Raw genomic sequence first — 18,971 nt, 5'->3', positions numbered from 1 at the left:
TGCACAGCATTTTTCACCTGCTTCATAGTAACTCTCACGGTCAGTTTTGTAGGCATTCGGGAGATTTTCAAATTTGGAAGTTTGTAGCTAGATCACGCTGGGTGACATGTTAGCCTTTGGAAGAGGAGGTCCGTCAATTCCTTGGGGCCCCCGGAATACAATATGTGGGGTACCTGCAGCCTCATGATCTTTCTGGAGTGCATTCATATGCCCGGTCTGTAGAACTATACTAGATTCCAGGACAACAAGCCCACGTACCCAGTGTGTGAGAGTCAGAGCCTAAAATGGGGGGAGGGGATCAGCTGGGAATTATCCCTGAACAAGGACAGCCGCCCTTCACACCCCAGTTGTTTCCCGTCCCTGACAGGTGGACAACATATTTCCCCTACTGTGGGAATTTTCCCTCCAACTTCTATTTCCCATATTCAAAAGCGACTTCCACCCTCCTCTCCAGGAGGAAGAAATCGGAGCTATACCAGCTAGCTGGAGTGGCATCTCTGAGAGGAAATGGTCACAAAAGATGACTGCATTCTAGATGACAACTGTAACCAATTTGCTTGGCTGGCAAAGGAGGAGAGGGGAGACTAGAGCACCATGTGAAAATCCAGGCTGGAATTTTTAAATCTTTATTCCAAGGCAGTAGGTAAGGAGGAAAATTATTTCCCTTAAAAAAAGAAACAAAGGGCACAGTGTAGAACTACAGTATGCTTGGCTACAAAGATCAGGGAGTTTTACAAATGGGGAAACAGAGGCAAGAGAGGTGGCATGATTTGCCAGAGGTCACAGCTGGCTGCTGGCAGAGGAAGGCTAGCTCCGAGAACCCAAGTCTTCTAGCTACCTGTCCCGCATTCTCCCGCTGGACACAGAATTAAAAAGGAAACAGAAAGTAGGGGCTATTTGGGCAAAGTAAAGTAGTAGAGGAACGGTTCCTAACCTCGAGTCCTTGTGCCCGTCGTTTGTTTTGGTGGTGTTTTTCCACCATGGTTGTGTAAGCCTCATAAGGAAAGCTCTGTGCTACGACCCATGGGTCATGGGTGACCGTGGGGCACAACACTACGGACCCCGGCCAGTCTAAGAGCTACTCCGTCCATGTGGCAAGATCGTAGAAGAGTGAATGCTTGGGAAGCTAAAGGTACCTCCCACACCCTTGACTGTGGTCCCCTTCCCTGGATACTCTTCATGCTACCTTAGAGACCCCCTGCCTCTCCACCTCTAAGGCTCTCTCCCTTCCCCCTCAGGGCCACCCACTGTGACTTTAACCCCCCAGTACACACCTCTCTGGTTCACACCAGTCAAGCTGGCTAGTTTACCTGATTAAATACCTATCGGGGCCACCTGAAGTTTACAGCAACATCAAATCTCCGTAATTCCATGGCCTCTTAAATTTGGCAAATAGAGGTTTTGTCATCTGTTTAACAGAAAGTTTGTCCTAGAATGCCATACTCCTTCAACCAAGGGCCATAAATGATGTGTAGTTTGTCAGACCAAGTTATCAGGAGAGGAAACAAGATATATTTTTTGTTGCTCAGCATTCAACTTCAAAATACAGAAAGGAGGACAGAACCTAAGGTTAGTAGGAAGCTGTAAATGTCAACTAATCTCCCAGGCAGCTGAGGTTTTAAAGATTCCCAAATAAATGGCCAAACACATGCTTGCTTCCCTCCAAGCGTGGGGCCTCACTACTTCTGAAGTGGTCTATTCCTTCTGTGACCGCCTTTTAGAAAGGTCTTCCTTTTATTCCATCAGAATCTGTCCCCTTAGAAGCTTCCACCCCTTTCATTCCTGACTGACCAAAAGAATAGAAGATCCAGGGAGACAAAGGGTCAGATGTAAGTCATTACATTATATCTTCCTGGTGCTTCATAGACGGTACTTCCCAGAAAATCTTTTTATTATTGTTTTTTAAACTTCCAGTAAAATAAAAGCCGAACCACTTGGCACATGTAGAATGCTAAAAGAAAGTAATTTGATGTTAAATAGACTAAAAGGCTCTCTTGAATGAATACTAAACACATCTGCAAACAGTTTATGGTATGGAATTTGTTTGAATCTTCTGGGTTCTCCGCCTCTATTTATACCTCAAGGCACAAAACAACGAAAGCAGCCTGGTAGAGACTCACAGAGCAGTTAATGCCCAAGGAGAGAGACAGCAAACACCAGGAGGCAGCTCGCAAATGCACTCTTAATATTTATTAAGCCAACAATAGTGTTTTGGGTAAATCTTATTAACGTAATACACAAAGTTCTGGGCAAATGAAATTTTAATTCATTTACATCAAATGTGCCTGCAATCCACATTTTTATTAAAAGGACAATAAGCATTCAGTTGAGAATGCTTGGAAATGGGAGGTTATTTTGAATATCGTGTATTGCTTTTCTATCATTTAAGACTGTTAAAACTTCAAAAAAAATTACATAATGTGTGTTTAGAAAGCTCTGGTTGCAGGAGAATTCAACCATTTATATAATTTCTTCTAAAGGCTGTGGGAAAGGTAGGCAGTCTGGGAAATCACCTCAAGTCTTCTGTGTGAGATATAAATAGATATCTAATATATATATTAAAGAAACCAAAATCTTGAGAACGAGGGAGTAGACATAGCAATTCATCATCTGTGTAACGCTCATGACTGATGTGCTAAAGGCCTCTATTTACACAATCTTTAGCAGTTAAGGATGCAAACCACTTCATGGAAAAGTTTTTTTTAAAAAGCACTTACCAATTAGCCAAAGATAAATTTGTTTATCTTTTCCTTTATTCCTATTCCTGGACTTCCCCCATGACCTAAGCCACAACGTTCCTTTTTATTTCTCGTGCCAATCGCAGTTGGGATTTTTGTTACTAGCACCTGGGAGTATCTTAACTGCGATCACTCACTTGATGATGGGGGTCTTGTTACACCCACCAGCCCGGGGCCCTTCTGGCGGCAGCTACCGTGCCAACCCTTGCCTCCCGATCAGTGCCAGCTTCCTTGAGTCAACCCCAGGCAGAAGCCAAACAAAGCAGCTGTGCGGCCTCCTCGGAAAACTTTTAAATGAAGGGCCTTCTAGAACTGAGTTCTATTAAGGAAACTCACTATTTCTATGTTGTTTCACCAACTTTAATGTGCTTAGGAGTCACTGGGAGTCTTGTTCAAAGACGCAAATCACAATTCAGGAGTCTCAGGTGGGGTTGAGATCCTGCATTTCTAACCAGCTCCCAGGTGAGGCTCATGCGGGTCCAGAGTCCACATTTTGAGAAGCGGGGCCCTAAAGCAGCGGCCTGTAAGCCCGGCTGCACGTCAGAATCAACAGGCAGCTTGGGAAAGAAAAAAAAAACAACAACAATAGCCCACTGCTACCTGGGCCCCAAAGCCAGGGGCTCCCATGCAAGAGTCTGTGACAGCAGGGAGGAGAACCCCTCTCAGCAGCTCTCAATCCCTAGCACGCCCCAGAGTCACCTGGACAGCTTTTTAAAGCCCACTGCTGGGCCCTACCCCCAGATTTCAGATTCGGTCAGTCTGGGGTCAGGCCCAGAGCCTACATTTCTAAGAAGTTCCTAGGTGATGCAGATACTGCTGGTCCGTTCACACGGAGAGACCGGACCTAACGCGAAGGTTAACGACTCTAACCGACTTCAGTTTCCACGGAAAACACACACTTCTATGTGCAAATTGTATTCTATCAATGCTCTGGAACATCTATGTATCAGGGACACGCTAAGAGGGGGAGGGGAGAACTCATACTTCCACTCCCTCAATTTCTTTTTTTTAAAGATTTTATTTATTTATTCGATAGAGACAGCCAGCGAGAGAGGGAACACAGCAGGGGGAGTGGGAGAGGAAGAAGCAGGCTCATAGCGGAGGAGCCTGATGTGGGGCTCGATCCCACAACGCCGGGATCACGCCCTGAGCCGAAGGCAGGCGCTTAACCGCTGTGCCACCCAGGCGCCCCACATTCCCTCAATTTCTAAGAGTAGTCTGCATGCACTTCAGACTTTGAAGAGACACATTTAACCCTGCTGTTGCCAAATTAAAAAAACAAAACGGCGATGTTGAGTTTTATTCTAGGTATTACAGACTTGTTAGGTTTAAGAGCGTATGCATCATAGCAAATGGTTCATTTTAACGGCTTGCTCAGAATACTCCTTCTAACTCTACTGTGCCGCAGACACACGTTAAGCAGCAGTTTCCCAAGGGTCAGCACTTTAATGTTATCCTGCAGAGTAATTTCTAAAAGCTCTGAAAACTCTAGAATTCTTAAACAAGGTTTTTTGGGGTTTTTTTTCCTTGCCAAGTCAATTAAAGATAGACCCTTTTATTCAAGGGATGGAAAAATTGTGTTTCAGAATTGAGTGAGGGCAAACATGCTCCCAAATTAGATATCTGAACAAAGTACACTATGAATAGATTAGATAATGGGCTGCTGCTTTTTTACTTAGGCAAGAACTAAAGACCACTCCGATCTTATTCACAGGATAGCCTAGAGCACTCTCTCTTCCCTACTTCAAGCCCGGAAACAGTCGAGTTCCACGGAATTAATTCGACTTGGACAAGGTCCAAGTAGCTGAGCGGCAGTAACAAAGGAGAAACTGAAGAAAAGGACCATCATTAAGACACGTGTGTCGGGCTTATACATGACGAGTAACTTCAGACAAGTTCTAGGCCACATTCCCAATCAGTAAAACACAAGCTCTCCGTTCAAAGCATGAACTCAGGCAAATCTAATAAGCTGACCAAACATGCTTTTCGGCAACCAGGCCAAGGGGACAAGCATCCTTTGTTCCACTAAGGAAACTTTTTGAAAGGAAAGGGAAATGTTTCCATTTTTTTCTAAGACACCCTCAGATAGGTTTCATTTATACATATATAATCTTTGTGTAAAGAGCATGTCTCCTAGCCCACCAACGTAATTATCAAGAAAGTAGGAGCCAACAGAAAAAGAGGAGAAGGGCAGAAAAGGAAGAAGCCAGGAGCAAGCACGGCCTCTTTCACAGGGCTCCGGACTGGGACGGGAGGCAGGGCGGTCCCGGGAAGCCGCTGCATTCCACGGGCTTTGGTCACAAGCAGTAGGGAACATGGTTTAACGAGACAAAAATCTTACCCGCTAGACTTCCCTCTAAGCTGGAGGAGCCCCAGAAGGCACCCAGAGCGCTGGTTCTCAAACCTTCTGGAAGCTTAGAAGCACCTGGGAAGCTTTTACAGCCAGCTGGCCCCTCCGCGCCATAGAGTCTGATTTAATGGTTCTGGGTGGTGCTCAGGCGTCCACAGCTTTTCCAAGTTCCCCAGATGCATTTAATGTGCAGGAAAGGGTGAGAGTCGGTGATCCGGAACGTGCCCCTCGCTCTCCAGAGCTAAGCGCCAGAGGGGCTAAACCACCTTCTCTTCCCCAAAACACAACAGCCACAGCAAGAAAAGAAAAAAGAGGAAAGAATTCGGCCTCCTCTTTTCTTTCCCATCACCCTGTCTTTCCCATCTGGTCATTTTTCTCAGTCTCGGGTTCACAACCTCCGAAGAGGAGCCTTTCTTCTTGGATAGCTCATCGAATCAGCCATCCATTTCAATCAGCGTCAACACAAGACCAGTGATGGCTCTACACCCAGCATGCTTCGAAACGCTGGGCATGCAGGAACTCATTAATCCTCACAGCATCACCACGAAGTGGCTCCTGGGACTAATCTCCTATTTTACAGATGAGAAAACTGAGGCAGACAGAGACTAAGACACCTGCCCAAAGTCACCCAGCCGGACACCCGCAGAGCTGGGAATTTAAAGAGACCCCATGAATTCCACTAATTGGTTCCCCCATTACCAGACACAAGTTTGTGGAGAGAAGCCATGAAAGTGACAGGCTCCATGTTGGTAAAGGAATCAGAACATATGTGGCCCAGACTGTTTGGCCAAGCAACGCAAAGGAAAGGTCTGACACGTCACTGTTGGGAGCTGCACCCATTGGACCATATTAAAAAGTGATTATGCATTTAAACACTTTTACTGCTCTCTTGAAAGATGATAGTATCATGGCAGGGCTATTTAAAGCTTAAAAAAAAAACCCACACAACCCAAGGATCTAACTTCTGCTAGGTCACCTAAAATGCAGTCGTGGCAAGTGACCCCGCCAGGCAGTTGTGAGACAGTTATAGACAAGAATGGAAGGTGCCTATCAGGGTTCTAAGTACACAGTAGGACGTCTGCGTGGTGATTTTCAATGTCAGTGTTCTTTAACAAAATTCGTTTCTTAAAAATATCACCCCACAGACTTATTTTTTGAAAAACTACGATGCAAATATATTTGCGTTGTTACACTCGGATTTACCAAAGAAGTATTCAAGAGAAAAATGCTGGGAGAAAAGACAACCCTACATCCAACACTGGCAAAAGGAACTAAAGCTTCTACCTGAACCAGAAGTGCCTCCACCCCTCTTTTCCTGGAAGGCACTGACCTGTTTATTTTTAGTATAAACCTCTAAGGAATACTCTTCTTCCCTCATAAAATGAGGTATTTTTTTAGTCCCATAAAATGTGGTATTAATTCATGAGGACTTTACTTCTAATTTTGATTCTTATCTCCAGGAACCTTTCATCTCCTTTTCTGTCTGCAAGTCTCCACAACCTTCCTACAATTTGCAAATCAACTGGACTTCAGCCCCTGGTCTCCCCAAATCCCAGGGCTTTCTGCTCTCTTCCCCTAATTAGCCAGAACGGTCACAGATAATAACAGAGGCTGCCGGAGCACAATTTTTGCTGCAAATTGAGAAATTATCTAAGCATCATTTTAAATTATTCATCTTGCAGAGAACACATTAAGCACACTGATTCAGAGCATAGAACATATAATGTATGTTCCATTTGTTATTTCATTCGGGCGTCAAACATGGGCCAGGACTAAGTCTATCAGGTGCTAATCATTAATGTGAGGAATGAGGAAGAAGAAGGAGCCAGAAAGGGAACATTTTATGGTAAGAAAAAATTACTAACAAATCACTGACGGCCTAAGCCCAACATTATAACTCTACCACTAACTAATTATGTGATCCTGAACAAATCACTTAACCTCTCTAGATGTGTTTCCTCTTAAAAGTCAATTCCCGCTCGAAAATCCATTGTTACATAATGAAAAAGCAGAATCCAAAAGAATACAAGGAAAATCACCCCAACACTTCTATACCTCTTTCGTTCATCAGCCAGGACGACTGATCTTTGCCAGATACATAAGGTCCAGTACTTGCGTTTCAGAGCCCAAAGTTTATGGAGTATGGAGAATTAGACTGGATGAAATGTAAGGTTTCCTTCTCTGCAGATATAAACATCAATAAATTATTCAGGTTCTAAACAATTTCTTACTCTTTGTGTCTTTTGTACATTTTAGTACTCAGAAGTCTTTCCTTGGAGAACAGGTGGTGAAAGAGAAACAAATGTGAAAGTCAAGTGTCTTCAGGTCATCAATAAAATTCACACCATGCCACTTCAGAGAAGGTATTGTTCTTGCTTTGCTGGGAAAGCAGTGACTTCTCTTCTACAAGGGGTTCTTCTTATCCTTCTCAACTGCAGATGTAGTTCTTTGGCAGTTTTGATTGCTAGGTATGTCTAACTAGATTCAGATAAAAACTAACGCATATTTTACATGTATAACCTATGGGCCCAACCCATCGTCAACTCCCTGAAATAATCAAAATGTAGGTGATAGCTGCTTGAAGGCAGGTATCATGTCATGATTTCTTTTTTTAACTTGCAAGACCAGCAAAGAGCTTCGTCCTTGGCTGATGTGCCGTAACATGAGTTAAGTCTTAACGGACCGACTTACCAAACATGAAACCTCATTCAATAACCAATCAGCACAATTACAAAATCTAACCAAATCTAAGGCAGTTTCCCCCTGCTATCTGAAAGTAGACGGTTCCCATGAAACCTTTCGTAAACCGAAATGGCAGAAAGCAAAGAAGCCACGACCTGTCATTTATGTGGGAAAAGTTTTGAGCCTTCCCAGACCCCAAAAACAACCTGTCTTAGGCTGTTCTGATACCTTAGGACACATCTTGCTAATGGATGCACAAAAGAAATCACGATAAAGCCCAGATGCTCACAGACACAGCTCAAAGCTATGGTGGCCTGATGCTGAGATGCTGAGTACAGTTCCTGGGGAAGGAGCTTGGGGGGGCCGCTCTTGCTGCTTCGGGTACACGCGGCCTCCATCACAGCTCACTGCAAAACACACTGAGCACTATTTTTACTTTTTGCCTTTTTTCATAGAAGCAAAAATTCTCTTCAGATTTTCTTTTGGTTAGTGAAAACAGGTACTAATGTACATCTTTCATAAAAGTGCAGTGGCCTAATGTGAACTTTAAAAAAAAAAAAAAGCAGGAGGATGCCTGAATAATGAAGTAAAAATACTCACCACTCTTTTTTTTTTTTTAGATTCATTTATTTACTTGACAGAGAGAGAGAGACAGCGAGAGAGGGAACACAAGCAGGGGGAGCAGGAGAGGAAGAAGCAGGCTCCCAACGGAGGAGCCTCATGTGGGGCTCGATCCCAGAACGCCGGGGTCACGCCCTGAGCCGAAGGCAGACGCTTAACGACCGAGCCACCCAGGCGCCCCAATACTCACCACTCTTATCTAAACGAATTCAGAAGTGGGATAGAACTAAGGTTAAGATTTTAATTCATCAGCAAACCTAACAGATAAATCAGTGTTTACAACATAAGACTGCAATGTTGACCTTCTTGAAGCATTTTACAATTACAATCCCAAGTCCTATGTTAGATTTTCAAGTCTTAACTGAATTTCCAACTTGGGTACAAGTCTATTTTGAGTTTTAGCTGAATATAATTCAGGAGACAGATGATGGCAGAAGGAAAAAGTATAATTCACATCACGACCTGCCTGGTAAAAAATAAACTGGTCACAGATTTGTGAAAATAAATGTCCCTGGATGTCAAAGGTGAGAATGCAAATGAGAAACAAAAAACATATGCACACATATTTATGCATGTATAATATATCCCAGAACCACAAAACTGAAAGCTACAAGGAAAGAGAATCAAATGCGCTTAAAACACCTACTATGGGTCAGGTTTTTGTATTAGAAGTTTTCAGTCATTATTGAAGCTAATCTTCAAAATAACCAAAAAGGCAAACTATTATAATCCCCAGTGTTACACTGAAAAAACAAGCTCAGAAATGACAAGAAACTTCCCCAAGGTCACGTGGATTTCAGATGGTCAATACCAGAACCAAACCCAATATGCCTGATTCTAAAACCCTTAAGATCATCTCCTGTGTCATCTCAATTTGGGAGAGCACAACACTGAATCCTGGCAATGCCAGAACGACACGTTCATGTGGAATAGAATCTGTATATGGTATGACCCATACTTTACTGCACTGTCACACACCTGTCACCCAGGCAACTACACTGTTGCCTAACAACTCAGTAAACAGCGATCTTTTGGTTCCTAAACATGTCAAGTGAACTGAGCCAGCAGCACAGATGTACTAACCCTTATATAGTAAACCCTTGAGTTAACCAGATATTAGAGACCCTTGTATTAACATTTGTATAGCCTTTTATCACATGTTTTCTGCATCTATTGAGATCATATTATCTCCCTTAAACTGTTAACTGCATTGCTTTTCTGATGTGGAAGCATGCCTTGGATAAACCTGGATTCATCGTTATTCTTTTAATAAGCTGCTGTTTTCAGTTTGAGAATATTAAATTTAAAATTTTGTCATCATAAGTGAAGCTGGCCTAGGGTTTGTTTCCTACACCCTCCTTGTCTGATTTTGACATAGAGTAATGCTAACCTCAAAAAATGAAAAAGAACAGATTCTATCACTCTCTAAGCTCTGTAACAACAATTGTTCCTTCAAGGATCAGCAGAACGTACTTGTAAACCCCTCTAGGTCTGGTGCCATTTTTTTTAATTGAATTTTTTGTTGACATAATTGTAGATTCACATGCAGTTATAAGAAATAATACAAAGAGATCTCTTCTACCCTTTATCCAGTTTCCCTCAATGGTAACATCTATAAAACTATAGTAAATATCACAACAAGGATATGGACACTGATACCATCCACCAATCTTATTCCATTCCTCAGTTTTACTTGTACTCCTTTGCGTCTGTGTGTATATGTATATATGGTTCTAAGCCATTTTATCACAGGTACAGATCTATGTATACATATATAAATTTATTTAATATAACCTTAGTTTCACTATATAGTTTCATATCAGACTTTTTGTCTATTATAAAGTTTCCAAGTTATAAAACATTCTTCCCATACATTTTTAATGGCTATATGGTATTTAATGTTTAATTTAGAATTTTTTATTTAACCAATCTTCTCTTATTGTACACTCAGGTTGTTTCCTTTCAACAATAACCAATGACCTCTCTCGTCATCCTCTCACATCATCCACATTTAGAGAAAAGCTGAATACAAACATATCCCAAATATCTCAACATTGAGCTAGGCCTCCCCAAATCAGGAAAGAGAACCCCAGCCGTGAAAGCGCAGGCTCAATCCTGCCTATCCTGGGCCACTCTCTGAGTGGGAGCTAACCAGGTAAGCCCTGTAGCATACAGAGCCCCCACTCTTTAAGGAGACAGAAAATCACGCATCAGAGTAATAGTAACTAACACAGGACATAAAGCCTGGACATGGCTCTGTGTGAAAAGCTTCTACCTCTTCTGTCTCACGCCATCCTGAAAACCTTATTTAGAATATTCCATTACACCGAGGAGAAAACTGAGCACAGAGTGATTAAGAAACTTGCCCAAGGTGACACAGGGGATTCAAACCCACCTCCAATGACCAGGCTCTGAGCCAGTCTACCACACTGCCTACTCATTGAGATTTCCTGCTTGGTGTGGCGTCCACAGCACTTCCACGGGGCTCCAGTGCTACAGAGATGAGCCAAAGGGAAGGTACCAGCTAGAGGCCCCTCTCTGCAAATGGGCGTCTGGGCCAGAAACCAAATGAGGAGCCTGAGACCCCTCAGTGACTTAGGCCTTCACGTTCCATCAACAAGTCATGTTGTCTCTGTCTAGAGTGAAAGTGAATTCGATCACATCCGCTGGTCTGGATGCTACACTGGCTTATATCAGAAAATAGATGAGAAAACATTAGACATTAGATCATGGACACTCAGGGCCATGTATGCAATCTCAGTACATGATGAATACTCAGTTCAAGTTAACAGATTACCCTCAGCTATTAGAAATGACTAACCTCTCAGTAATGCGAATGAATTCCCTGCTTCAGTAAATAAAATAGTAAGTATTTGGCAGGAGCTTAATAATTACTTATTGATTAGGTTAATCTTAACATTTCTCCAATCTTACCCTGAAGCATATAGAAAAACTAAATATTAAGGACAGAACATTCTTCTAGAATTCCATCATTTTATAAATGGGGAACCTGACATCCCACAGAGATTGAGAGAATTAACTCCATGTATGTAAAACCTCACTTGTGCCCTAAATATTGTACATTTATTTTTACTGTGTTTATATTTAATAATACATCATATGAAACTACATATTTAACCTTCACTCGTTTGTGGTAAGACCTTGAAAAAAATAATGTTCCCTTAATAATTGGATATCTCATTCCACATGTCATTCTTACGATGAGACTAAACCCTATTAATTGCACGTACTCCTTAAATATCAGTACTATTTGTATTTAATATACCTGTATAATCATAAAAGAAAATAAACATCCAAATGCTTTCTAAAGGGCACATTTACTGCATCTTCGTGACATTTTTGACAAAACAGATTCAACAGTAGAGGAAAAAAATGTGAAAACATATCTCGTCTTTAACAACATTTTCCATAGCCTGGAGTCCAAGACTACGAGCTGGCTCTCACATCATCGACTACATACCAGTTGGCCTCTCTCTGCTAATATGAAATTCAAATGGGAAATCTCCAAAGACTTCACGGTCTCTCCCCTTCTCCCAGTCCTACCAATTCTGTGAGATACCCAAGAAAAACAGACATTCACAATTCTATTTCGACACTGTTCTTTCCCATTCAGAGGCAGTCACCCCTCTAGCCTCGTTGCTAAAACTAACACGGCCCCAGAAACAGACTTGTCAAAAACGCTGTGAGATTTTTAATAGTAGGAGCCGAATCTCAAATTGCTAAAAGGAAAATTTTCATGCAGTTCTACCCTTAAAAAATAAGACTCTCTCTCTCTCTGCCCCCCCTCCCCAACATTCCCTCACTACCCCTGCCACCTCCTTCTAGATGACCAGCGGCACTCCAGCATCCAACACAGACAACACTCTCTCCTTCCCTGTGCTGGAATCTCAACAGAAGCACACAGGAGGAAGCATGGACGTAGACCAGTGTGGCAGGACTTGACTTCATGTCTCGTTTATGCTTCACACCAACACTGCAATGTTGATGAAACTGAGGTCTGGTGAGTCAGAACTGGCAAACTAGCCCGGGTACATCCCCAGGTTGGTGGATTCAGTGGATCCCAGACCACACTGCTTGCAGTGGGCAGAGCAAGGCTGAGCTTGAGCAGAACCCACGGATCCGGACTGCCCTAGCCCCTGGCACCTGCCCTTAAACACCGAGCATCCACAGGTGCTTACGAAGCTCAGCACTGCGCAGGCGTCAAAGGCACAGCAATAAGGGCCCTCCCCTCATGTGACGCCAATCCCAACGGAAGAGAAAACTGGCGTCTTAGAATGTCAGAAGGCTTAAGAACACCTTGCACAGCTCCCTCATTTCACAGCAAGCAAGCAGAGACCAAGAAAGGAAGAAGAAAACCACTTAGTACCTTCTGTGCTTCAAGCACCATTCCTAGGCTCCCTCATCACATGCTCACAATAATCATGTTATAAAGACATTCAGATCCAAATTATACACACGTACATAGGTATTTTTTCAAGCAACTTGGAGCTTCAGTATCTTGTCCAAGTGCTACCACATTAAGTGGCAAAGTACCAGCATCTGAACCCGGCTTGTCCACCTTCCATGCCAAGCCCTCTGCGCTCTACTGTGGCCCCCAAGGTCACACAGCCACACACTGCTGGGAGCCCACCAGCTAACACAAAATGGCATATAAAGAAGGGGTAAAGTATGTGACCCAGACCAATGGTTCCCAAATGTGGTTGATTCATTAGAATCATGTGAGATGTTTCATAAAAATACAGATCACCCCACCCCCTTCCAGGCCACTGATTATGTTGGTCTGAGATGAAGCCCTGAAATCTGTATTTTCACACACTTCCAGTGATTCTCATCATCCGTCTGCTGTACCATTTACAGAAAGATAAATAACAAGGGCTCAAACATGAAAGACCATCTGGAGCTTGCGTCTGAATCAACAGAGCGTTAAAGAGAAACACTGAAGAGGAGGCTACGTCCCAGGAGCGTTCATGACAGTGAGACCAGCGGCCAGTGGCAGAAGACATGACGGAGAGTGACCAAGGGGGGATGAGCAGGAAGGAGCATTATTACGAGCCTCGTATAAACCTGGCAGAGACGTTTAGACTCCATGCCATACAATAAGACACGCAGAGGTCTGTGGACCATGGGAACACCATCAGAATGGTACAGGATAAATCGAACAGCCGGTGAGCATCCGGACCAGGAAGGCAACTACAAAGCTGCTGACATAAAGGCACAGGTCAAGAAAGAGAAAGCTTCCTGGATCACTAGAACGTGAGCTCCAAGGACACAGAGCAGTTAGTACAGTTTGCTCGATGCTTTATCCCGGGCACGCAGTCGGTGCCGAAGTGTGTTTGTGGAATGAACCACACATAGGTGGAGTGAGCAGTCAACCAAGTGGAATGAGTCAAGGATGTCTCCAAGATTCACATCCAAAAGAACAGAATTAGGAGGATGGTATTGGCCCAAATGACTAAAAAAGGTAAATAAGAGTAGCTTATTTTCAGCAAAGTCTCTTCTATGTTACTTCTTGCTTTTTTTTTTTTTTCTCTAGAACTTTATTTTGGCTTCTGCTCCATGAAAGAATTGGGTGATTTTGAGATACTGGAATGTACTGTTGACGGTGGCAGGAATGGCAGGACTTCTTTCCATGGTGAGAGGGAAATGATGGCTGAGATCATTTAGCTTGATTTTTGGCAACAGAAAAGAGACAGTGTTGTGAGAATCTAAACTCAGATGACATTCCTCACATCGTCTGTTGGATCACTGCCAGCTGACATGCCAATAACACAGTGGCTTGACCAGACTCCCTATAAAACCTAATCACAGAGTCGTCTGTGTGGCTCGCTCAGCCTCGGGGCTTTGCCAACCTGAGGAGACTCCGGGCCACCTGCGGCTGACCGGTCAGGTCTGTGGGCACTTCTGAGGAGCTGAGAATTAGTCCGGCCCAGGAAAACACTTGGTGATCTTTTGAAATCCTTTCCAAACTAATGATTATTCAAGGAGCCATGTGAGCAATCGTGTTACACACTCCTTCAAAACGAGGTACCAGGTCCCAGAAGCAGGAATCAGAGGGCATACTCTAATTCCTTTAAGGACATCCATCTTTTTTTTTTTTAAAGATTTTATTTATTTATTTCACAGAGATAGAGACAGCCAGCGAGAGAGGGAACACAGGCAGGGGGAGTTGGAGAGGAAGAAGCAGGCTTCCAGCAGAGAAGCCTGATGTGGGGCTCGATCCCAGAACGCCAGGATCACATCCTGAGCAGACGCTTAACGACTGAGCCACCCAGGCGCCCCTGGACATCCATCTTTTGCAAGCCTGATCTTACAAGATCTTTCTTTCTTAAATGATGTCTACCTACGGCTAATATCCAACCAAAAGAGAAACAGCCCTTGTTTTTATAAAATTCCCTAGCAAAAGTAATTTGTTTCATTACCAGCACAGCCAAAATATATTTTTTTTACAGAACTGATAAAGGTTATATGGTTCCAATTTTATGTTTCTTCCTTTTTTAAAAAAAGATTTTACTTATTTATTTGAGAGGGAGGGGGAGAGAGAAAGAGAAGGGGGAGGGGCAGAGGGCAAGGGAGAAGCAGGAGCCAGACACGGGGCTCGATCCTGGGACTCCAGGATCATGCCCTGAGCCAGAAGGCAGACGCTGAACTGACTGAGCCACCCAGGCGCCCCTTGTTTTTCTTTCTAATGCAAACTTTCCAAAGCCTGCCTTTCATAATGGGCTGAGAGGTAACCCATGAGTCCAAATGACTTGACAGTTTCTTTTAATTTACACACATTGAAACACGTGTATAAAATTCCATTAGCTCAAAACACTTCCTTTTCTTAAACATATTTCCAGTTCAAATTATGTGTTTATAGCAGCGTGCAATATATTATTTCTAAAGGTAAACAGTCACGGTAAAAAAAAAAAAAAGAACGGATAGAAAAACAGCAGCATATCACTACCGCCACACTCAGTCAGTCCTTCCCCTCACATGGTGTTCCCGCAGTGAGAGCCGTAACCTGCCGGTGGAAAGTATGAATGCATGACCACGAACAGTCCCCGCGGCCTCCAGCATCCAGAAAGGAAGGGCCACCAGTTTCTTTCACAGACAGCTTTGAGCCTTCGTTCCCAAGAATCTCTGTGCCGCACCCCCCCCCACCTTCCCTTGTGCTTAGCATAAAACTCAAGAATTCACTAACTGCAGACATTTCTCCTTTCCTCCTTTTAAACACAGACTTTGAGCTCAGACAACCGCTACTTCTAACTCCCAGGAAACAGTTGTCGTTTTCACATTAAAATAAGAGGTACTGGAAATAACATGCTGTAATAGCTAAGTGTTGAAAAATGAGGTCTTTCAACTTCACATACACTGAAGCTGCCACGCATCAAATGGAGACTAGAAGTAATTTAAATGGACTAGTGGCCACCCTGGGCTTTGAAACAGCCTAACAAAGACTTTCTGCTAGAGTGTCCAAATCGACATTTGAAAAATATCTAATCACCCTTTTGGATGATATTCCAGTTACTGAAGAGAGTCTCTCCAACAGAGGAGCTCGCTGGGAAGGCATCTAATCCTGGTCAGAAATGCGAAATATTAGAACCGCAAAGACAAGAGTTCAGGGGAAAGGTGTCACCAGGGAGGAGCATAGTTCGGGCAAAAAGCTTCTTTACTTAAAGAGCACGGTCAGATTTATGCAAAAATCCAGAGAGCCAGAAGATAGAGACATTCTTTCTGGAGAATCCCCAAACAGTAACACTTCCTAGCAAATCCTGAACGGGACTCAGCGAAAAAAGGACTCTTTAACCCTATACAGCCGTTGAGGCAGGCTTCTCTTGAAAACCTTTCGAGGGTGTTCTCCCTTTGCCCTGTTTTGCAACAAGATGAGCAATCATGTTTTTTCTGAAATAAACAGAGAATTTCTCCCTTTCTGTGTACAATGAGCCAAAGTTCATAACTGGCTGGGAGATTACCAGACCCAACGGATGAACCGATCATTTGCCATAGAGAACTACTGATAAGGCTCGGAGATCTATTTTACAGCCCAAGCACCCAAATACGCATGTGGATAATTCTACCCGCTCTTCCATCTCAAGGAACGCTGGGGAACCGGCTAGCACACACAGACGCTCCCCACGCTGATGAAAATGCCCATCTGCTGCTCTGTGCCTAAGAGGTTATTCCATTCCTAAACTGCTTCAACTCAAAAAAAAAGGGGGGGGGAGAAGAGGAAGGGAAGTAACACTCCAAAGGCAGGGGGGAAAACTCACGAAACCACCCCTGGGCAAGGCAAGAGGTGGCAAAGGGAGGAGATATGGCAACTAGAAGGGCCAGAAACAGCAGCGCTCCCAAACCGAAGCCCGGACGGCACCGCGGTTGCAGACAGAACCGGGGGTGCTGGGCTTCCACCTAGCGGGGCAAAGCTCGGGGCACCCAGGTAGGGGCCGCCACCGACAAGAAGCCCAGGAAGCAGCTCCCTTCAGAGGGCGCTCATTGGGCGACGTAGGCAAACAAGCTCCGGCCCCAGAAACGCAACCCAAAGGAGAACCCAAGTTCCCACAGCCTCGGCCGGGAAGGGAGGCTGGGTGCTCGCAGCCCGCCCCGGCGGGAGAAGAGACTCCTCCGGGCCTGGGAAGCACCCCTGCCAGGGTCCGCGAGGGCAAGCATGGCAAGCTGGAAGTCTCGGTCCCCGAAGGGCCAGGCGATCCGAGGCCGAGCTTGGCGTGGCCCGAGGCCGAGCTTGGCGTCCCCCGCACCACGCCTCGCCCTGCACGCTCCACTCCAGTGCAACCCAATAACACGTCCTCCGACCCCTAAGGGCCCGCGGGGCCGCCCTGCGCCCCTCAGAGAGGAGGGGGTCGCCGCAGGACTGGGATTCCAGGGGCCGGGGCCCCAGCATTTTCCGTCGCGTTCCGTGCACCCCCCCGCGGGACCGGGGACTGGGCCTCAGGGGGTAGGCAGCCTTTCCACGGAGTGTCTGCTCCCTCGCCCCAGCCACCGAGAACATCAAACAAAAGAACTTTTTGCAAACTTTCCGGACACTCTCAGGTTTCTTAAATCGGGACCCCATCTCCCCAGAACTAGCCTTCAACCGACTGGGAAAGCTAGCTAGCGTAGGGGGATGGTGTGTGGAGGAGGGGACCCCAAAGTTTCCAGGTTGTCCCTGGGTCTCGCCGAGCGCGCGGAGGGGGCGGGTTCCCTCGCGGCCCTCCTCCGGCTGCTCTGGCCACCCTTTTCCCTGGGTCCGTCTCGGGCCACGCAGCAAGAGCCCTGCAAGGGCGAAGAAGTTGGGAGTGACTTCAGGGGCCTCTGCGGTTAGACAAAACTGCGATTCTCGCGCCCTCATCCCCGGGGACCTCGCGGCAACTCCGGCGAGCGGCGCTTTTCTGCGGCAAGGGAAGGCAAGGGGGAAAGGGGTGGAGGAGCGAGCGCATTTGTCCCAGTAGATTCCCGAGGACCGAGCGCCAAGTCGGGGGGTGGGGGGAAGGGATCCCCCAGGCGGCGCTCCCCGATTCCCCGAGGGCGCTGCGGACTCTCCTCGGCTGCGAGCCCCAAAAACGCCTGGCGCTCCCCCCTCCGAGTCCACTCACCGACTCCGCCGACACGCAGGCCACCAAGCCCAAGGTGAGCAGGATCCAAGCGCGCCGCATATTCCCCGGGGACCGGCTGCTCTCAGCCGCCGCTTGCAACCAGGGCGAAACGAAGCCTATTGCCTAGCGCCCGGCGCAGCCGGTGCAAAGAGATCCGGGCCGGAGCAGCCGCAACGACCGCGGCTGGGGCTCCGGCACTGGGGCTCCCGGCTCGGGGGCGCTCGCTGGCTCCTCCTGCGCCTGCTCCCGCCGCCCGCGGCTGCGCCCCGGGAATGCGGCGCCTTCTCACTTGTTGGTTTCTGCACTCCCGAAGCCTAGTTGTTGCTCCGGGGAGGCTGCTCTCTCGAGCTCTTCTGGCTCTGCTGCTGTTTTACTCCTCCGCGGACTCCTTCCCGGTGTCGTGGTTCAGTTGCTGGTTTTGAGGAATAAATTAGATGGCTTGGAATGTAGCTGCAGCTGAAGTTTGGGGGCAGAGCGGTAAGGGCGCGCGGTCCGCGCGGCTTGAGCTCCCGGAGTATCTGGAGAGAAGCGCGTCCGAGCCGGGCTAGTGGCTCAGCGGCTGTGCCCCTCCTCCTCTCCCGCCACCGCCTCCCTCCCCCGGTCCTCCTCCTCCTCCTCCTCCTCCTCTTCTCCTCCCGCTCCCTCCCTCCCTCCCCCCCTCCCTTGCCTGCTTCTCCCAGCTCCTCCGGGCGTCTGGGGGAGAGGAGGCGGCAGTGTGACTCCCAGCTAAACCCGGGAGAAATTCCTACAGGATTACGCCCCGATTGGCAGCTTCGGGGACCAGTGGGCGCCGGTGGCTCCGCTCTGTGGCCGCTCTGGATCTGCTCGTCCGCAATCAGAGCTCCAGCGCTCCAAAGCTCCTTCATGTTTCCCCTCCCTCTCCGCTTTTCCTCTCCTTCATGCTCTTTTCTTCTCGGTTTTGTCCCTCCACTCTCACTTTTCTGGCGAGAGATCGGTGAAACAACGAGAGACATAATTTAGCTTTTC

At 46.1% G+C, this 18,971-nt stretch overlaps 1 protein-coding gene across 1 annotated transcript in view; it reads right to left on the bottom strand.

Annotated features, from left to right (window-relative positions):
- SDC2 (syndecan 2) overlaps window positions 1-18,518 on the bottom strand; it is a 101,100-nt gene extending 82,582 nt beyond the window's left edge. Inside the window, exon 1 of the mRNA XM_040625897.1 lies at window positions 17,985-18,518. Coding sequence (XP_040481831.1) covers window positions 17,985-18,044 — 60 coding nt within the window. The 5' untranslated portion in view covers window positions 18,045-18,518. The remainder of the gene's footprint in view (window positions 1-17,984) is intronic.
- Between the last annotated feature and the right edge of the window lie 453 nt (window positions 18,519-18,971).

The sequence above is a fragment of the Ursus maritimus genome, unplaced genomic scaffold (assembly GCF_017311325.1).
Source record: "Ursus maritimus isolate PB19 unplaced genomic scaffold, ASM1731132v1 scaffold_9, whole genome shotgun sequence".
Lineage (NCBI taxonomy): Eukaryota > Metazoa > Chordata > Mammalia > Carnivora > Ursidae > Ursus > Ursus maritimus.
Note: the sequence above shows the minus strand (reverse complement) of the source record. Positions and strands in the feature narration are given on the sequence as shown.